Here is a 17565-nt window from a genome sequence, read left to right on the forward strand (position 1 = left end):
GGTTTGGCCTCAGTTTTGCCCATCAGGTTTAATTTTGATGTCTACACTTCAAAGATCAATGGGAGCACTAAGGGAGGTATAAATGGTTCTCCATAAACTATAAAATCCATATAAACAGTCCTTATTAAGTGCAATCTCTTGCTCATTAAAGCCACTGGTTTCTGTATCAGAATGTCCTATGTTTTTGTACTCATGATAGAACTGGTCCATTTAATGACAATGAGAACACATGACTCTAAAGAACCTAGAAGACTCCTGCATTTCCTATAAATGACTTTATCATGTCCCTATAAAATGATCTAAACTCCAAAGGCTAGATCTAAGCTGTATTATTTATTTTCAAATGATACTTGTTTTTAAAATCGAGTGAAGGTAGTCAAAAGCTTCTGTTTACAAAATAAATAAATCCCAAGGATGTAATGTACAGCACCTTGACTATAGTTAATAAACTGTCTTGTATATTTTAAAGTTGGTAAGACACTGTATCTTAAATGTTCTCAATGCAAGAAAAAACATTTGTTAACCATGTGTACCAACAGATGTTAACTAGAATTACTGTGGCAATCATTTCACGACATATACAAATATGGAATCGTTATGTTGTATACCTGAAACTAATATTGTATGCTCATTATGATCAATAAAAAACTCTAGTAGCTTGGTATGTAAAGTTCACCTCACGATTTCAAAATTGAATCTCACAATTCAAATTGCATGGTACTAGTTCCAGCTTTTCTTTCAGTACTAACACCAACAGGAAGTGCAAACATTTCTCATGCTATATGAGATATGCATTAATTACACAGATTAGGGAATTCTTCCCATCAAATCCAGGACATTGTCACTCAATGACATAAATTACATATACAGGTTTCCCCCTACTAAAGACTCTTGATTAATAGAACAGGGAACTAAAAATAGTTGGAAAATTAGGGTTTTTACATCTTTAAGACTACTGTATATTCAATATTCTCTTATAATAATAAAGACGGGAGTGGGTGGGTGAAGAGAAGGTAGGGATTCTAAAATGTTATGCAGAAGCACTAAACATAAAAATTCTTATAAATTTTTCACATATTCCACTCAATCCTAGTATTAGGGTATACTTTGTTCTAATTCTCAGAGTAGTTTATTTTTTTTAGCTCCTTGGAATGCTGGTACGACATACTATGAATTAAAATAATTAACATTTAAAACAGAAAATAAAATGTGTTTGGACTGGAAACCAACCAAGAGACAAACATTACATGCAGGGTGGCAGTCTGTTCCTCTAAATAAATCTACTCATGCAATCTATTCTTCAGGGAATAGGAGGAAGTCAGCTGGGGAATAGTTATCTGAAATACCTTTGGGAAAGTGAACTATTATTAGGGCCTGACAGAAAATAATGTAAAATAAAGCATAACCTTTCCCAAAATCACAAAAAGAAAAGGACATGGATCTGTGAATGGCACCTGAAGCAATTTCCCATTAGCACCTTGTTGTGTGTGATGTTAGAAAGTTTGAGGGTTAAACAGATGGAAACACCTAAAGGGTCAACATTACAGGGTTAGACAAGATGGAAAGCATTTCCCATGCAAGAATGAGCAGGATAGTCAAACCTGTACTGGTCCCTTCTACTGTGGAAAGCACAAAACAAAAAGTAGAGGGTACACTATCAGATGAAGCAAACAGATGTGAAAATCAGTTTGATTTTAAGCAGCTCACTTTAAGAAGGCTCATTCTTACCCAGTATTACCATTAGCACAATCTTTTATATATTCTCCATTTTGTTATGAAATTATTCAATACACTGTATGAAATAGTTAATAGAAAATTATCCCACCCACATTCTATTACACATCCTTTAGGAGAACTAAGGAAAGAAAAAAGAGACCAAAAAAAGTGCTCCTCCTAAAAATAAAGGATCCCCAGATGCCAAAGTATGACCAGAATATACAGCATAAATAACAAGATTCTTAGCAAACTCCCAGTGGCTATGACCCAAAAGTCTCTCCAAGGCAGGCCTTACCAGCAGGAGGTTGTCCATAAGAAGTTGCATAGGCAGTCTGCCCATAGGTCGCAGTGGTCTGAGCCTGGGTATAGCTGACATCAGTGGGCTGTCCATAGGTTCCATAACTTTGCTGCCCATATGCCTGCTCAAAGAAAACGCATGCAGGAAGTTCATATGTAAACCTTGTATTTTAGCAATAAAATAGATCGACTTATTTCTGAGTTTCCAAATTGGGAGACCAAAGCCAAAAATATTGCTTTCTAGTAAAAAGACTGGAAAAAACAGACAAGTGATTACATTATCACAAATGCTTGTTTTCCCTTATCTAATTCACTCATATTTTCGTAAACTGCAAAAAAGTTCCTGAGATAATTAGGCAAAATCTCAGTTAACATACAAGAGATTAACAAGAGACTCTCAAGGGATGGGCAATAAGGGAACAGGTGCATAATTGCCAACACTTAGTGTAGCAGTTTTAGCAGCTGGAAACAAATGTTAGGAAGGCAAAATGAGCCAAAGGAAAGAAAAGGAAAATGGGATTAAAATCTGTTGATTTGATAACCAGATTTTCAGCCTGACATACAGATTTAAAAACTATTACATCACTTCAAAAACAAAAAAACAAAAACCAAACCAGAACACCAAGTGTCTCCTTAAGGTTAACATATCAAGGGCAGTCTTTTGAACCTGGACTTTAGTTAATACTTAAAACCTGGCAAGGAATGAGGTATTCTTCCAGGTTATTAGCAAGATTACATTTGAGATTTGAATGACCAATTATGTAAGATCTGCCAGACACTTCACAATCTGTCTGTCCTAGGATGTTTCCATGGAAGAATTATTAGCACCCATTTAATGTATGGATCATTTCAGAATTTGAAGTGATCTTAAGAATTCTAGGATGATAGTTTCTAACACCTGTTGGCCTAGGCTTTTTCTTTTTTTTTAACTTTATACTCACTTGAGTTTTTATTTATCATTAAAAAAATTTTTTTAAATATTTTTGAGAGAGAGAGAGAGAGAGCGAGCTCAAGTGGGGGAGGGGCAGAGACAGGGAAACACAGAATCTGAAGCAGACTCCAGGCTTTGAGCTGTCAGCACAGAACCCAATGTGGGGCTCAAACCAACAAACCGTGAGATCATGACGTGAGCTGAAGTCAGACGCTTAACCGAGTGAGCCCCCTAGGTGCCCCCACTTGGGTTTTTTTTTTAAATTTTTATTTATTTCTAGAGAAAGAGAATACAAGTGGTGGGGGGGAAGGGGGGCAGGTAGAGAGAAAGGGAGACACAGAATCTAAAGCGGGCTCCAAGCTGTCAGTGCAGAGCTTGAGTTGGGGCTCAAACTCACAAACCATGAGATCATGACCTGAGGCAAAGTCAGGCACTTAAATGACCAACTGAGCCATCCAGGTACCCTGGCCTAGGCTTTTAAACACAAGCTCCTGTACTGGAAAGGGCTCAGAGGCTCTGTAGCTAAGCAGCCATACTTAGCAGAGCTGATCCTGCCATTTACTGTGTGAACACTGGCAAATGACATATCTATGCACTGCAATTTTTTTTATTGACAGAATTGCTGTATAATAAAATTAAATAAATTTAAACAGAATATAGTATGTAGACAGACCTAGCACAAAACAAGGCACTTAACTTGAGAAATGATACCAGAAAGGTATGGGGAGCTAGCAATTCCCAGTTTGAGAATGGTGTCATTTCACTCCCACTGTGAAAGTTTAAAACACCTGGGTATTTTTATGATTACAAGCACATTATACTTTCCTATTACTGAATTTTTTAAAAATATCTGTATCTGTTATTGTTTTAATGGCTGACAGAAACATTTTGCTTGGGGATGCAATCACATACAATTATCTTAAAGATTACCTGGGTGGTCTGTGCATATCCTTGAGTGGGCTGGGCGGTGTAAGCACTGTAGCTGTAAGAAAAATTAAATTCAAGAACTGAATACAGAACATTCAGATTCCATCACAAAATTCTCTATAACTCCAGGAGACTTGGTACTCTAAAAACAGTATAATCAATCACACCCAAAGTCCGGTTATAAAAGACTGACTTACCCCTGCTGGGCTGCAGCTTGGCTGTAGGTACTGTAATCTAGAGGAAACAAGGAGAGAAAATAGTGTCAAGTCAGCAGAGGCAAGGAAAAAGAAAAAAAGGGGTGAAGGAATTCAGGTGGCCGAGATAAATTCTTTAAATTGTTGAGAGGAAGTACAGGCCAATACAGGTTCCAATAAGTAGTACCTCTTGCCTCTCAACATCAAACCAAAAAATAAGTCTAAGCCAGTTAAATTCAAAGTTTGAATATAGTGCCAGCTAATGAGGTCAAGATCAGCTGATTTGGCAGAGCTACTTTGAAGGTTCCCATGACCACAAACTCCCCTTAACTGCAGGCTGTCATTTCAAATACATGGATCATCAGCCTAAGACTAACAAAAAAACCCCAAGATGAACCAACAGGATCAGAAGTTTTACCTTCATATAAAAATGAAGCATGCCACAATATCACAATGTTTACCATCAGACTGGTTACATCAGTCACTACACCTCCTCAAAAACTAGTTTTTCTATCACTCCCTCACTTTAGCAAGTTAGACCAACCAAAATTCCCTAACAGGACTGTGACATGGAATGGCAAAAAGGAGAGCCATCTCAATCCAGTGTTTTAAAGGCCTTCCTAAGTATATCAGGGTTACGTGTGTACAGTTAAGTCAGAAGCTAGACACGACACAAATCCCAGCAGTTACAAGTTTCAGAATCTGAAATGTGGCAGAGAAGAAAGCACGGGAGTAATTTGGTTTTAGGTAATATCTTTTAAAAACTCAAAATGATTTTTTTTTTTTTTTTTTTAAATTTTTTTTTTTCAACGTTTATTTATTTTTGGGACAGAGAGAGGCAGAGCATGAACGGGGGAGGGGCAGAGAGAGAGGGAGACACAGAATCGGAAACAGGCTCCAGGCTCTGAGCCATCAGCCCAGAGCCCGACGCGGGGCTCGAACTCACGGACCGCGAGATCGTGACCCGGCTGAAGTCGGACGCTTAACCGACTGCGCCACCCAGGCGCCCCTCAAAATGATTTCAATTCTAAAGAAAACAAACGAACCCACAACTTTTCTTCTTTTCTCTTTCTACATAATCCTTCCCATAATTTTCCTTTTCATATGAAATTTACAACATGCACAGAAAGGAACTCTGGTTCACTGAGGTGTCTACAAGTAGTGAAAATAGAAAATAAAATGATTAAGAAGTTTTCACAGCACTACTGAACTTGACATATATTTTTAAAGTTAATTATTTTTGAAAATTCTGCCCAATGCTTTACTTTCTACAAGAAATACTTATCTTCTTCTATGCCAGAAGACAGTACTGCCATTAGTGCTAAACAAAAGGGTCCTTTATTTCCCAATCAGAAAGTAGCCCCTCATTTGAAAGCAACAGTGGACATCTATCTCAGTTCTTCACGGATGAGTTTCTACTACCCCCACTCCATCCAAAGCCTGCCTCACAGTCCACCTGACCCCAAAGCATTTTGCTGAATCTCTCTTCAAGTAGGGTCACCTTTCTACCTCTCTACCTGTAACTACTTTCCTTCCTCTGTACAGCCTTAACACAGAATCCCAAATAATCAACATGATCAAATCAAACGTCCAAAGGCTTTGTATAATGAACAAATTGATTTGTTCAAGACAATCTTAAGGCATTTTCAAAAGCACAAGTCATGCTTCCTATGTAGTGCATAAAAAATAAATGCAAATCACTTCTTCCATGTGGTATTCACAAAACAAACGAAGCATAGGGGCGCCTGGGTGGCGCAGTCGGTTAAGCGTCCGACTTCAGCCAGGTCACGATCTCGCGGTCCGTGAGTTCCAGCCCCGCGTTGGGCTCTGGGCTGATGGCTCAGAGCCTGGAGCCTGTTTCCGATTCTGTGTCTCCCTCTCTCTCTGCCCCTCCCCCGTTCATGCTCTGTCTCTCTCTGTCCCAAAAATAAATAAAAGTTGAAAAAAAAAAAAAAAAAAATTAAAAAACAAACGAAGCATCAAAAATAAAATATTTCAGTCTACGTTTTGTTGAGGTGTCTTGTATGAGAAATTATTCTAAATTGCTGACATATAAGCTCAACTTTGCAAGAGGACTTTTACACAAGAACAGTTATTATGTAAAAACAGAAAACTGTCAAAGCTGATATGGAACAACGAATGATCTCAGATCAGCGTGAAACCAGCCCATTTAGTCCCACACGGGTGGGCTAAGGGAGGTAGCAAATTTGTTTCCTGAGAACTTATTTTATTTACCTACAGCACACATTTTATGGACTCAAAAATGTTAGTTACACAATGGTCAGATTTTTTTTTAGCAGTCAGTTATACTTTGTTTTTAACCCTCACATGCGCAGCTGAAGACTCCACTAAAAATACAGGACAAGTTGAGGAGAAGGGGGCCTCTGGAGTGCTGGCAATGTTCTATTTCTTGGTCTGAATGGTGGTTACTTGGGAGTTTGCACTGTAATTCTTTGTTAAAGTGGACATCGACTTCACTTTTCTACCTATAACATACATGAGGGGAAAAAACCCACATCTTACATTACCCAAAGTAGTGACTTTCAGATACTTTAGGGTACTCACTATGCAAACAGTAGAGATTTAGAGCTTCAGACTACATAATGAGTTAAAGTCAATATGGAGTAATTTGTGGGAACCAAATATTCTATAAGGTCAAGAAGTTCAGGGCTCAAAAAGCACTGAAAATATCTAGCCTCACTCCTTCATTTTGAACGTAAGGAAACCAAAGTCCATGATTTAAGATCCTCCAGCTGGCCTAATACTGTGTGTCTAACATAAAACGCAATTGTAATTCTAATACAGTACATGGAGGTTTCCAAAAAACATTTTCAGCAAAGTAGACCAAGAAACTGGCATGTCCAGCCTCGCAAAAATTTGACCATACACATTTTGACTCCCCATGCTTAAAGAGGGAAGGGAGAATAGCACTCTCCCCTCACAAAATTCAAACACCGCCAAGGAAGAGGAAGGTGGAACGGGCTCTGCAGAAACCACTTTCCACCAGGATGTGCCTTGGGCTGTGGTATTTCAGAGTCCTCTCATCTATGGGCACTCTGAACCCATAGCCAGCATTTACCTGCCTGTTTACTGATCACACAGCAGGGGAAGACTTAAAATTGTCCTTAAGTTGCTGGATTCTGGACCCCTTTCAAATTAAATCTCGGAAGGAACCAGAGCTTTTCCGGTCTTCCCTCGACTTCTACCACTGCTTCTAAGGCCTGGTGTTAGATGGCTTAAGAATACCCCCCAGAGGCAAAAATGCCCCGCCCTACCAAAAACCGCAGGTTAGTGCACAAACAGGCTGCAAGCTGCCGGTGATGTTTAGGCTACAAGGTTAAACAACTCACGCATCAAAGACCACCCTAGATTTTCACATTCGAGCTCCCCACCCCCACCCCGGGCTTTCTTTCAAAGTCCAGCCAGCGTCTCCCTTCCCTCTCTCGTATCAGTCCAAGAGATAAACAAGCCCGCCAGCTTAACCTAGTCGAATAAACGTGCGAGGCAACTGCTTAAGAATAATTCAAATGCCGACTTGGGCCTTTTGTTTCTCCTAGGTCAGAGGCCAGAATTTCCTTTCGGTAGGGATTTCTGGCCTCGCGATCCAGGCTGGTCTTATTATACAACGGATCTCCCTCAGCATTTGCTGAAAAATGGCCCCGGGAAGCCACTGAATTGCTTTTTGAGGAGAAAAGATAGTGGGATTAATAATAGTAAGAACGAAGCGGGGGGGGGGGGTGTGCTCTGGAGGGGGAAGCACATTCCGCCCAAAGCCCAGTCGGGCAGAAGTTCTGTTTGGGGCTAGAACCCGCCGAGAGGGCAGCTCGGCCACACCGGACGCCCCTGCCGACCAGGCCATGACGGGGCGCCCGCTCATAGGTCGGCACCCCTCGGCTCACAAACCCGCGATGCCTTTTTTGTTTATTTGCTATCCCCCCCGGGCTCCTCGGCGAAGCAGAGTCGCCCTCAAGCTTGGGCCGCCTCCCTAAAAATGGGGGTGGGGTGAGGAATCACATTAGCGGCAGTGCTGCGACTTCTTGAGCAGCCGTCGAGCCCTCCCCCCCGCCCGCGCTCCGGTTTAAGGGCGCCGGACTCGAGGCCTCGCCGAGCCCTACCCCCATCCCCACGCGGGGGCCCGGAGGCCTAAGGCCCCGCCCACGTGGCGAGCAGCCCGGAGCGCGGGACCCGACGGCCGCCATACAATGGAGACCACGGCAGGCCCCGCGCGCCCCCGCCGCCGCATGCACCCCGCGCGCCGGGGGCGCCGGAAGATTCCAGAACCGGCCTTCCCGGTGGGGGGAGGGGAGGAGAACTCGGGCCCTCGAGCTCGTCGGGCCCCGGAAGGTACCTCATACCCTTCTCCGCAACTCTATTTAGTAGTCTCGGCCACCCCCTGAGACAAGCGGCCTCACATTTGGGTGTCCCGACCGTCGCCGGCGCGACCGTGGTTTCACCACACTCACCCGTGGACGCCATTTTCTCTCCTTCCTTCTCGTTCTCTCAACGTCCGTCTCCCTCTCGCTTTCCCTCTAGGCGCCGCACTGCGCAGGCGCGAAACCCGCAACCTCGGGCGCTACCATCGGGCCAGGCCGCAGGGGTGAGGGAAGGAGGGATGAACCACAGCCTTCTCGTCCTTCTTGCCTGCAGCTCTTGTCCTAATGTTCTCTCAAAGGCGCTGGGAGTGACATGCGGGCCAAACTAGCGCCGAAGGGTCCGAAGCGGAGGGTGAGCGGGTCTTGGTATCAACCCGGAGTGATTCTCCGTGCAAAGCTAAGCTGTTCGGAATGGTTACGTCCGCTGGCTCTAGGGACCGTCTCTGAAGAGTCTGCCTTGGAGGGACACGGAGGCCGGCGGGAGGGCTGGGGGAAGGGACCCGGGCCTAGAACAACTGCTGACTAATCGGCGGACGGCGGGGGACGGGAGGGCGGGGGAAGAGGCGGCGAGCCAGCCCGGCCGGGGTCACGCGCCCGAGGGCAAGCAGAATGGGCTCGGGGCTCTCAGACCTCTCCGGGAAGCTAGAGTCCCGACTCCCAGCCGGGGCCCCACCTGGCATTCCGGGGGCGGGGGAGGGGGGGTGGAACGCGCTCTGCAGTGAGTACCCCGGACACGTGGCCTGGGCCGGAGGGGGGAGGGGGCCGAGGCGGGTGGGCTAGATGGGACGCCCCCCCCCCCCGAACGTAGCGCGCCAGATCCTAAGAGCCCCCCCCCCCCTCAGTAACGGTCAACGTTGAGAGTGCCCTTTTAGTACCCCCCCATCCAATACCCTTGTTTTTACAGAAGGGGAAACTGAGGCCCAAGGAATTTGTGTGCTTTTCCTAAGTCACAAAGCTGAGTCCGACCCACGCTCTGGGACCCCCACTTTATCGCTCGGAAGAATCTTCCCGGTTCTTGTCTTCTCATTGCGTCCTCCAGTCTTCCTAGTAAGGTAGGCAGGGTCTGATGGTGCACAGCCCCATTTTATCGATGAAGAGACTGAGGCCCAGAGGGTTCCAGTCCCAGTTCTGTTTGTCCGTGTGCAAGTCTTTCACCCTTGTAAGGTGCCCTGGGTACAATGGTTGTGAAGGTGCAGAAGGAGGGAGGCTTGCAGTGGTTGTCTTGGCTCTGGGCAAGGCTGGCACCTGTCTGCCTTTCTGGGCTCAGTCTAGTCTCCTCAACGTGCTCAGGCCCAAGGAAGCGCAGGGCTCACCCAAATCTTTCAGCCGGACCTGGAAGCAAGCCAGTGTCTCTCTTTCAGTGAACACATATGGGAAACTTGGGGATGAGTAAGAGGAGGGCACTCCCACCTGCCCCCTGTCCAGACCATCTGCTCAGGAAAAAAGACAGGCCAAGCTGTACTCACTAGATAGGATAAGATCTATGACCCATGACATGGCGGGCCAGGGCAAGAGACAGGGACATTTGAACTGGGGTTCAAGGGGTGTATAGGAGTTTGCCTATTGGAGAGCTGAAGGGAGGGACATTGCAGGCAGAGGAACTTTCTACATTCTTCCTGCAGGAAACTGGCAGGTGGGTTTTGATGCTGAGGTTGCTCTTGGGAAAGGAGCAGATGAAGCAGTCTTCTTGTCTCTGGGCTTTTGCTTTCTGCCTCATGAGATCAGCTCACTGGGAGTCTTGACACAGGCCTGGCTGGGGGTGAGAAGGTTTCAGCAAGGCCTGTGCCTTGTGGGCTGGGAGTTGGCTTTTTTGAGGGCTAGACTGAACCAGCCAGGCTGGAGCAGCTGCTTCCATGTTGAGGAGCCACTCCCCCTCCCGCCCGCCACCTCACTGGTGGCTAGTTATCTCTGCCTCCTCCCACAATTAGCTGGGATGGCTACAGTTTATTGAGCAGGAGCTGTGGGCTGGGCCCTGCCTTAGTCCATTTCTTTTTCTCACTGTATGAGGAAAGGATTTTCTTAATCCCCATTTTACAGATGAGGAAGGAGAGGCTCAGAGGATGGAAAACTTGTCCAGGGATGCACAGCAGGAAGGAGTGGAGGGGACACTGGAAGGAGGGCTAGGGCCAGAAGGGCTGTACTCATAGCTGAAGAAAGGGAATGTCTCTGTCTCTCTGCACTTAGGGTGTGGGACTCTTGCCCCTCCTCCAGCCCTTCTGCCTTAGCCCCTTCCGAATCTGCCTGCCGATTGGTTGGCCTCACCCCGTGTCAAGGGCAGCTGAGCCCCTCTAGAGCTCTAAGGCTGGGCACAGTGGAGGGGAGAAGGGAGAAAGGTGGCTGGTCTGCAACCCGAGGGAAGAGGGAGGCAGAGGAAAGCTGGAGATGACCCTTAGTTTGTCCTGGGGTGCTGCACCCCTTTTTTTGGGAGTCCAGAGCCCCAGATCAACTCACAGCCCTTTTGGTCTGGCTCCTCACCATCCTCACACAGGCAGAGGGGATGGCAGGATGGCTAAGCACATGGTTAGGGTCCGAGCTCCTCTATGGTTGAGTTGCTGGACCTGCCTCTCCAGCTTCAGTTTCTACTTCTGTAAAATGGAGCCATTGGGAGGGTAGTTGAAAGGAAGTTGGGTAAAAATTGCAGTAATAACTATTGTTATTGTTTTCCTTTATTCCTAGCACACAGCCCCAAGACCACTCTTGACGCCTTCAGCCGTGCTATGCATGCCAGAGGTCCCCCTGGCCCACTGTCCCCGGCGCTGCCTCTTGCCTCCTCTGTCCTGATGCTGCTGCTGAGCTGCCTGTGGCTGGTGGGGGCTGGCCCCAGCCTTGCCCTGGCCCCAGAGCTGCTGCTGGACCCTTGGCAGGGTGAGAGCCAGCCCCATGGACCTTGGAAGAGGCAGGAGACTTAGGTAGGGCCTAAGACCAGTTCATAGGAGCGGCATGCATCATACACTGGTCAAGCAGAGAGAGGACCCAGTGCCCCCAGTGGCCTTGGACAGGAGCATGCCCAACTCATCCACAGCCAAGAAGGGAGGGCGGAGCACCTAGGCAGAGGGGCCAGCAGAGCTGTGGGAGCCTGTGAGTAGGTATTCTTTTCAGATGGCTTCCGTTTTTGGTGGTTTTCTCTTAAAATAAGAACTAAGGCTTTCAGCTTAGTACAGGAATGTTCAGGAGGTCCTGGGAGTTTGAGGAGTGACCCCAGCTGAGTGTTTCCCATCAGACGTTAAGTGACTCATCCATAGTTGGGTTGCTCTTGAGAAGACTGAGTGGTGTCTCCAGCATGTTCGGTTAACACAGTAGGGGAGCAGCCGCAGCATTTAGAAGCCCTTGGTCCCTTTCACGAGTAATTACAGTGCTGGCAGTGGGCAGACTTTGGCTCCTGGGGAGAGGAGGCTGGCTTAGTGGGTATTCTGTAGAGGGTAACTACCACTCTGGGACAGCCTTGGGGGTTAGGGCCACTAACCTGGCACATAAGATCCTTTTCTCTCCCAGCACACCGTCTGCTGACCCACGTCCTGGGCCACACGGCCCTACCTGGCCTCCTCCTGAGCCTGCTGCTCCTGCCCACACTGGGCTGGTGGCAGGAGTGCCATCTGGGCACGCTGCGGTTCCTGCATGCCTCTGCCCTGCTCGCCCTGGCTGCTGGGCTAATGGGTGTGCTGCTGGCAGGCCTCGGGGTACCCAGCGCAGCTGGTGGCTGTGGCTACATGCCTGTCCACCTGGCCATGCTGGCGGGGCAGGGTTACCACCCTAGACAGCCCCAGGGGGTACTGCCACCGTGGCTGCTGCCGTGGCTGCTGCTTGCCTTGACACCAGTGCTCAGCTCCGAGCCACCCTTCCTGCAGCTATTGTGCGGCCTCCTTGCTGGCCTCGCCTGTATCCTTTGCCTGGGTCCAGGGCCCACGTGGACATGTGGGTTCTGTGGCTGGGCCCCCAGACTGCCTGGGAGGGAAGCGGCACAAGGAGGTTAGGTCCTTGCAGGTCAGCTGTGCAAACACATTCCGGGAGCATCTGTGAGTCTTCTGGCCAGACTGGGCGGGGGTGAGGCTGAGGGCTAATGGCCAGGTAGAGGCACCAACTATAATATAAAGGGGAGCCCTCCCCTACGGAGGCGGCATCTGAGCTGAGATGTGCAGGATGAAGGGTTCAGGGCAAGTGAAAAAGAGCAGGCCAGGCAGAGGGTGCAGGAAGTGCAAGGCCAGGGTGAGAGTGAGCCCCGGGGCTCAGCACTGAAAGGTGGAACACGTGTGGCTGGCGGTGCAGGTGCGTTGAACAAAGGCTTTTGCTCCAAAGATGCTCCGTGCCTGTTGGGGAAACCGTGCCTTTGGAGAGAACAGTGGGCACAGGCTTACCCGCTGTGGCTTTTTAGGACTGGGGACACCAGTTGCCCAGGCCTGGCTGTATCCTGCAGTGGGGAGTACGTTGCCCTGGCTGAGGGCAATGAGGGGGGTGTCACTGGGCACAAGGGTGGGCCTTGAGTCAGACCGGAGAGCTCTGGGAACAGAGCAGGCAGGGGATGCCGGAGACGAGGGGATAGAGCTTTTGTGGGGAGATACACCTGCCTCCCCCTCTTACTGGCTGAGTAGCTTCGGGCAGGTTCCTTTTCCTAGAGCTGCTGACTAGGATGACAACACACCCCTTGCTGGGCCATAGTGAGGAGATAGATGTGAGGGAATGCCTGTCACCACTTGGCCCAGGGCCTGGCATGCAGTGTGGGCTCACCCCTGCTGGTTTTGGTTTTCCTTGACCGGCCGCCCTGCCCCGGGCAGACAGATGCAGCCGGGGCCTTCCGGTGGCTGGAGCTCTCTGAGCGGCGGCTGCAAGCACTGCAGGAGGGCATCTTGTGCAGGGTCCTGGCAGAGTGCTGGCCGGTCAGACTCCTTCCTACCCCAGGCAGCCTGGCCGAGCTGCCGGTCACCCATCCTGCCGGAGTCAGGTGAGAGTGATGCCAAAGACGGCGGCCCTGCTGGTGTAATCCGCGGCAGTGCTGGCAGTCAGGCCCTCTTCTGCTTCTGCTTCTCCAGGCCTCCCGCCCCCGGACCTCTTTACACAGCCTCCCCTAGCCTCTGGTCCCGCAGCGAAGGCTCAGCCCACCTCCCGCCAGGCCTAGGGCCTGTGCAGCTGACCTGGGAGGGCTCCTCTGAGGTGGGCCTGGCCTGGACCGGGCCCATCTTCCCCCCAGGGACCCCGCTGTGGGCAGCCCTGGATGAGCAGATGCTGCAGGAGGGGATCCAGGCCTCACTCCTTGAGGGGCCAGCCCAGTGTCCTGAGAGCCCGCTACCGCTGCCTAAGTCCTCTGTCTCCTCTCTGCGGTAAGGCGGTTGGGTGGGGGTGGGGTCCCCTGGTGCAGGGGCTGGAGGTGACCCTGACATTCCCTCCCTGTCCCCCCATCCCACAGGTTGCAGCAGCTGGAGCGCATGGGCTTCCCCACAGAGCAGGCAGTGGTGGCACTGGCAGCCACGGGCCGAGTGGAGGGTGCCGTGTCCCTGCTGGTTGAGGGGGAGGTGGGCACTGAGGCCTTAGTGACTCAGGGGAGGGGTGGACCCGCCCACCCTGAGGGCCCTGGGCCCCCCTAGCACATGCAGGCCCTTGGGTGACGAGGGGCTTGGCCTGTGGTTGGGGAGTCGGAGCCCCAGCCCTGTCTGCTGAGAGTCACAGTGTGGTGCAGGAGAGGCCCCTCTGGCACCCCACCCTGGTACCGTTCAGAATAAAAACAGTGCACTTTTCAACCTAGACCTCCTCGGGAGCAGCAGTTGTGTCTGACTCTTCTGTGTTGGCAGCAAGGGGGATGAATGAATGAGCGGGGAGGGACTGACTGATTTCAGGCAAACAGCTCCTTGATGTGCAGAGACCAAGGCTGAACTGCAGCCTCTTCCTGGGGAAGCTACGCCCTCCACCTCGGGGCATAGAAGACCCTCTGCTGAGGAGCAATCTTGTTTCCCAGCTGATTTCTACCCAGCCTTGGGTCTCAGCCTACAGGAGACCTTCCTTCAGGAAACCTTCCCCAATTCCCCAGGAATATCATCCCTTCGCTGCCCGCACCCTGACAGTGTCCCTGCTGGACAGGGGCCAGTTCAGTCTCCTGAGGCTCTGGAGCTGGTGGCTGTGCCCTGCTGGGCTCCCTGCACAGGAAGCAATGTGGGGGTGCCATGAGGGAGAAGCTTCCTCAGCTTGGAAGAGGCAGCTCCTCCCTTTTGGCCCTCCTCAGTCCTTGACCCCTTCCCAGGAAGGGGAGGGGCAGACTGAGCCAGAGGGTGGAGGGTGGGGCCTGGGTGTGAGGCTGATGGGCTGTGGGGAGAGGTAAGGCCAGGGGCGCCTGGGAAGCTGGACTTTGAGGGGTGATGCAGGGAACTGTGTGTCCTGGAGCAGCCTACAGACTAGTCGCCTGAGGGGGCTGTACCCCACGCTGGGGCCAGAGTAAAGGGGCTGTAGAGACCGGCCCTGCCGTTGGCCACAGGCAAGGGGCCAGAAACAGACTGGACAGCCTGAAGGTCATGCCGTCCTTTTATGGGTGAGGAAACAGTCTTTGGGGGGGATGCTGCAGGTCACCCAATCTGGAAGCTGCCCCAAGGTCTGGCAGTTTCTTGCTCCTTGGGCGTCTCAGAAGCTGCAGCCATTGCCGAACACCTGGCCAGGGGATGGGGATGGTGTGAGCCTCTGCTCTGCTCACCTACCCCTGTGCACCCCCCTGCCCAGCAGCACCTTGACTGCCCTCACAGTCCTGCTTTGCATGTGGGCAGGGAAGGCCACCAAGAAGAGAGAAGAGGCTCCTGGCCCTGCCCAGCTGCACCCCATCTAAGCACACATCGAGACCAGGCCAGTGGGACATCAGGTTGGGTGCCTTTATTGGCTGGAGACCTCTTCCTCCAGGGTGCCCCTCCCTCTCCATGCCTCCGCCCCCACCTGGGACATGGGAGGGGCTGGGGGCTCAGGAGGCAGGACCTATGCAATGTCCTGCCTGTTGAGCTCAGGGTGGGGACCCAGCACCAGAAATCAAGGAGAGGAGGGCTGCGGTGGGCTCCCCGAGGTTTGGCTGGGGAGGAGGGAGAGGCAAGCCTGCCTTTCCCCACCAGCCCGTGTGTGCTAAGGGCCCAGAAGAACCCTAGCTCCAGCCACCCATCAGTGCCCACAGGCCTGGATGCCCGGGCAGCCCGTGAGAAAACCGAAGCCTCCAACCTGCCACCCCTTCCCTGCAGGCTTGCACCATCCTATTTCACAGAGGGCAATGGAGGCCCAAGGCCCTGAGCAAGGTCTCACCTCTTGCCTGGGCTGCCCCTCCCTCTCAGGCCACAGTCCCTTCTCAGCTTCATAGTAGGCAGACTTGCACGGGGTGTCAGGACCAAGACTTGCCTATCCCAAAGGCCTAGGTGGCAGAAGGGACCCTGAGGACATTAATAAATATGCATGGGCGGTCCCTGGAGGCAGTTGGCCAAGTCCAGGCTAGGAAGGGAAGCCAGGCCAGGTCTGCCCCTAGGGCCGCCCCTGCTCTCAGCCTCTCTCGTTGCGGCTCCTGGGGGCCACGATCCGGTAGTTGGCCGCGTGTCCTCCCCTCTTGCCCCGCAGGAGGCTGGGGGTGCCTGTGCCGGCAGGGCCTGCCCCCGACCCCTCTGGTTCTGCCGGAGGGAAGGAGAGAGTCAGGGTTAGTGAGGTCTGTATGAGGTGCCCATTTCCCTTCGGCCCTCTGGGGGCTGGGGTGCTGGGCACTCTGCCCTGGCATCTGGGAGGCAGAGCTGTGAGAAAGGGTAGTTTGCAAGCTGATTAGTGTCTCCCCTTACCCCCTGGAGTTAGCAGCTCCCAGCCCAATGAGAGCACTCAAGGGTCTCTGATTTTCTCTGTCAAGGGGGGATAAATGAACCTGCCATATTTCTGAAACGTTTAGCACGTAGTGAATGAATGATCCATACAAGTATAGTTCTTTTCCACACTTTGGAATATAGGTGAATCATCCTCATTTTGTAGCTGGGTAAACTAAGGTCAGGGAACAGACTCAGGCCACCTGTGATGGGGAAGAGTTTAGGAAGGCCAGGCTCTGCCACTGACCTACTGTGCAGCTTTGGGCAAGTCTAACCTCTGTCAGAGGCTCAGTTGTCTCATCTCTAAAACCAGGGGGGATAGTTCCAGATACACTGAGGTCCTGACCAGCTTCAATAATATTGAAATCAGTTCTGATTTGACTATGGTGAAATATGCCCCAACCTGGAAATAAGGTATCCCCCAAGAGTGAAACAATAATTGGCATTTTTGCCACCTGGAAAACTCATCCTTCAAAACCCAGAGGAAGGCCTATCTCCTCCAGGAAGACTTTTGCCACTAACTTTAGTCCCTCTCTAAGTTAAACAGGTCAGGTAGGTCAGGTTGGGCTATTTTCCCAGGGGAAGAGGAACATCCACGGAGCAGAGCCCTAGGATGGGGGACTTGGCTGAACCTCCAAAGTCCTGTTCAAAGGGATGGACACTTGGACTCTGGTGAGCACCAGCGTCCCATTGGGCCACTGCCAGGGGAATGGGCTATACCTTCATAATAATAACTGTCTAGCACCCTGACTCTGTGTGTCCCAGCCTCCCATGCACCTCTGGGCCGAAATTTGGGGCCTCTGGGACAGACCAATTTGTGTGTGCTCACAGTCAAGGGAGATTTGATGCCCTAAATCAGGGAGCATAGGAGGAGAGTAGCACAGAGCCCAGCCTGTAATATCAGCTAGGGCCAAGTCCTAAACCAAGTAAAGAACCTCTGAGCCTCATCTGGAACATGGGGATAATACTGTGTCCCACCCTTGTGGTAAGTGTTTAAGGTACCCAGGAGTGGTTTTCATAATAAATGTTGGATTATTATGGTCACTAAAAGTGTTTTTGACCCAGGTCTCCTGCAGGCCTGGTTAGTGTTTGAGTTGCTCATGAGATGCTATTTTGACACAATCAAGTTCAGGGTCCTTGGTTTCCCCTGGCCCCACTCAATGCCTGGCAGAACAGAGGTGTCAGTGAACTTTTGTTGATGGAGCGAAAAGAGCCAGAGCTTTAAAGGACAGACCTACGGTGGACCCCTGGCCTTACCACGACTATCGCTATGACCCTGCAGAAATCATGTGAGCTCTCTGAACCTCTGTTTCTTCATCTGTGAAATGGGCGTG

The 17565-nt window shown here is 50.5% G+C and overlaps 3 protein-coding genes across 15 annotated transcripts in view; 1 reads left to right on the plus strand and 2 right to left on the minus strand.

Annotated features, from left to right (window-relative positions):
- The window catches only part of EWSR1 (EWS RNA binding protein 1), a 27455-nt gene extending 18847 nt beyond the window's left edge, over positions 1–8608 (minus strand). For 3 of the 5 annotated variants that reach the window (XM_045458527.1, XM_045458526.1, XM_045458528.1), the window contains exons 1-4: positions 8529–8608; positions 4069–4105; positions 3875–3926; positions 2012–2135 (exon numbers count right to left, since the gene is read on the minus strand). In XM_045458527.1, coding sequence (XP_045314483.1) covers positions 2012–2135; positions 3875–3926; positions 4069–4105; positions 8529–8541 — 226 coding nt within the window. In that variant the 5' untranslated portion in view covers positions 8542–8608. Of the gene's footprint in view, positions 1–1601; positions 1620–2011; positions 2136–3874; positions 3927–4068; positions 4106–8528 lie in introns of all 5 variants that reach the window. The other 2 variants (XM_045458525.1, XM_045458524.1) reach the window with 1 other exon arrangement.
- On the plus strand, positions 8224–14171 carry RHBDD3 (rhomboid domain containing 3). 3 transcript variants are annotated; one of them, XM_045458536.1, is made up of 8 exons: positions 8224–8409; positions 8738–8790; positions 9343–9490; positions 11115–11303; positions 11931–12314; positions 13212–13374; positions 13463–13750; positions 13837–14171. In XM_045458536.1, exons 4-8 carry the CDS (start codon positions 11156–11158, stop codon positions 14012–14014), a joined length of 1161 nt encoding a protein of 386 aa, XP_045314492.1. In that variant the 5' UTR covers positions 8224–8409; positions 8738–8790; positions 9343–9490; positions 11115–11155; the 3' UTR covers positions 14015–14171. The 3 variants fall into 3 exon arrangements, with proteins under 3 accessions (XP_045314492.1, XP_045314494.1, XP_045314491.1); XM_045458538.1 differs by lacking the exon at positions 8738–8790; XM_045458535.1 differs by lacking the exons at positions 8224–8409; positions 8738–8790 and adding an exon at positions 9040–9156.
- Positions 14172–14924: 753 nt separating this feature from the next.
- EMID1 (EMI domain containing 1) overlaps positions 14925–17565 on the minus strand; it is a 49625-nt gene continuing 46984 nt past the window's right edge. For 3 of the 7 annotated variants that reach the window (XM_045458530.1, XM_045458533.1, XM_045458531.1), the window contains one exon: positions 15812–16051. In XM_045458530.1, coding sequence (XP_045314486.1) covers positions 15927–16051 — 125 coding nt within the window. In that variant the 3' untranslated portion in view covers positions 15812–15926. Of the gene's footprint in view, positions 15066–15266; positions 16052–17565 lie in introns of those variants that run through there. The other 4 variants (XM_045458532.1, XM_045458529.1, XR_006707737.1 and 1 more) reach the window with 3 other exon arrangements.

The sequence above is a fragment of the Leopardus geoffroyi genome, chromosome D3, assembly GCF_018350155.1.
Source record: "Leopardus geoffroyi isolate Oge1 chromosome D3, O.geoffroyi_Oge1_pat1.0, whole genome shotgun sequence".
NCBI lineage: Eukaryota > Metazoa > Chordata > Mammalia > Carnivora > Felidae > Leopardus > Leopardus geoffroyi.

Excerpts from the sequence above, each read along its gene's own strand:
- RHBDD3 (XM_045458536.1), top strand. The coding sequence starts at position 11,156 with ATGCATGCCAGAGGTCCCCCTGGCCCACTGTCCCCGGCGCTGCCTCTT. Across the intron at positions 11,304-11,930 it reads GCTGCTGGACCCTTGGCAGG|CACACCGTCTGCTGACCCAC; the intron begins GTGAGAGCCAGC and ends TTTCTCTCCCAG. Across the intron at positions 12,315-13,211 it reads CCTCCTTGCTGGCCTCGCCT|ATGCAGCCGGGGCCTTCCGG; the intron begins GTATCCTTTGCC and ends CCGGGCAGACAG.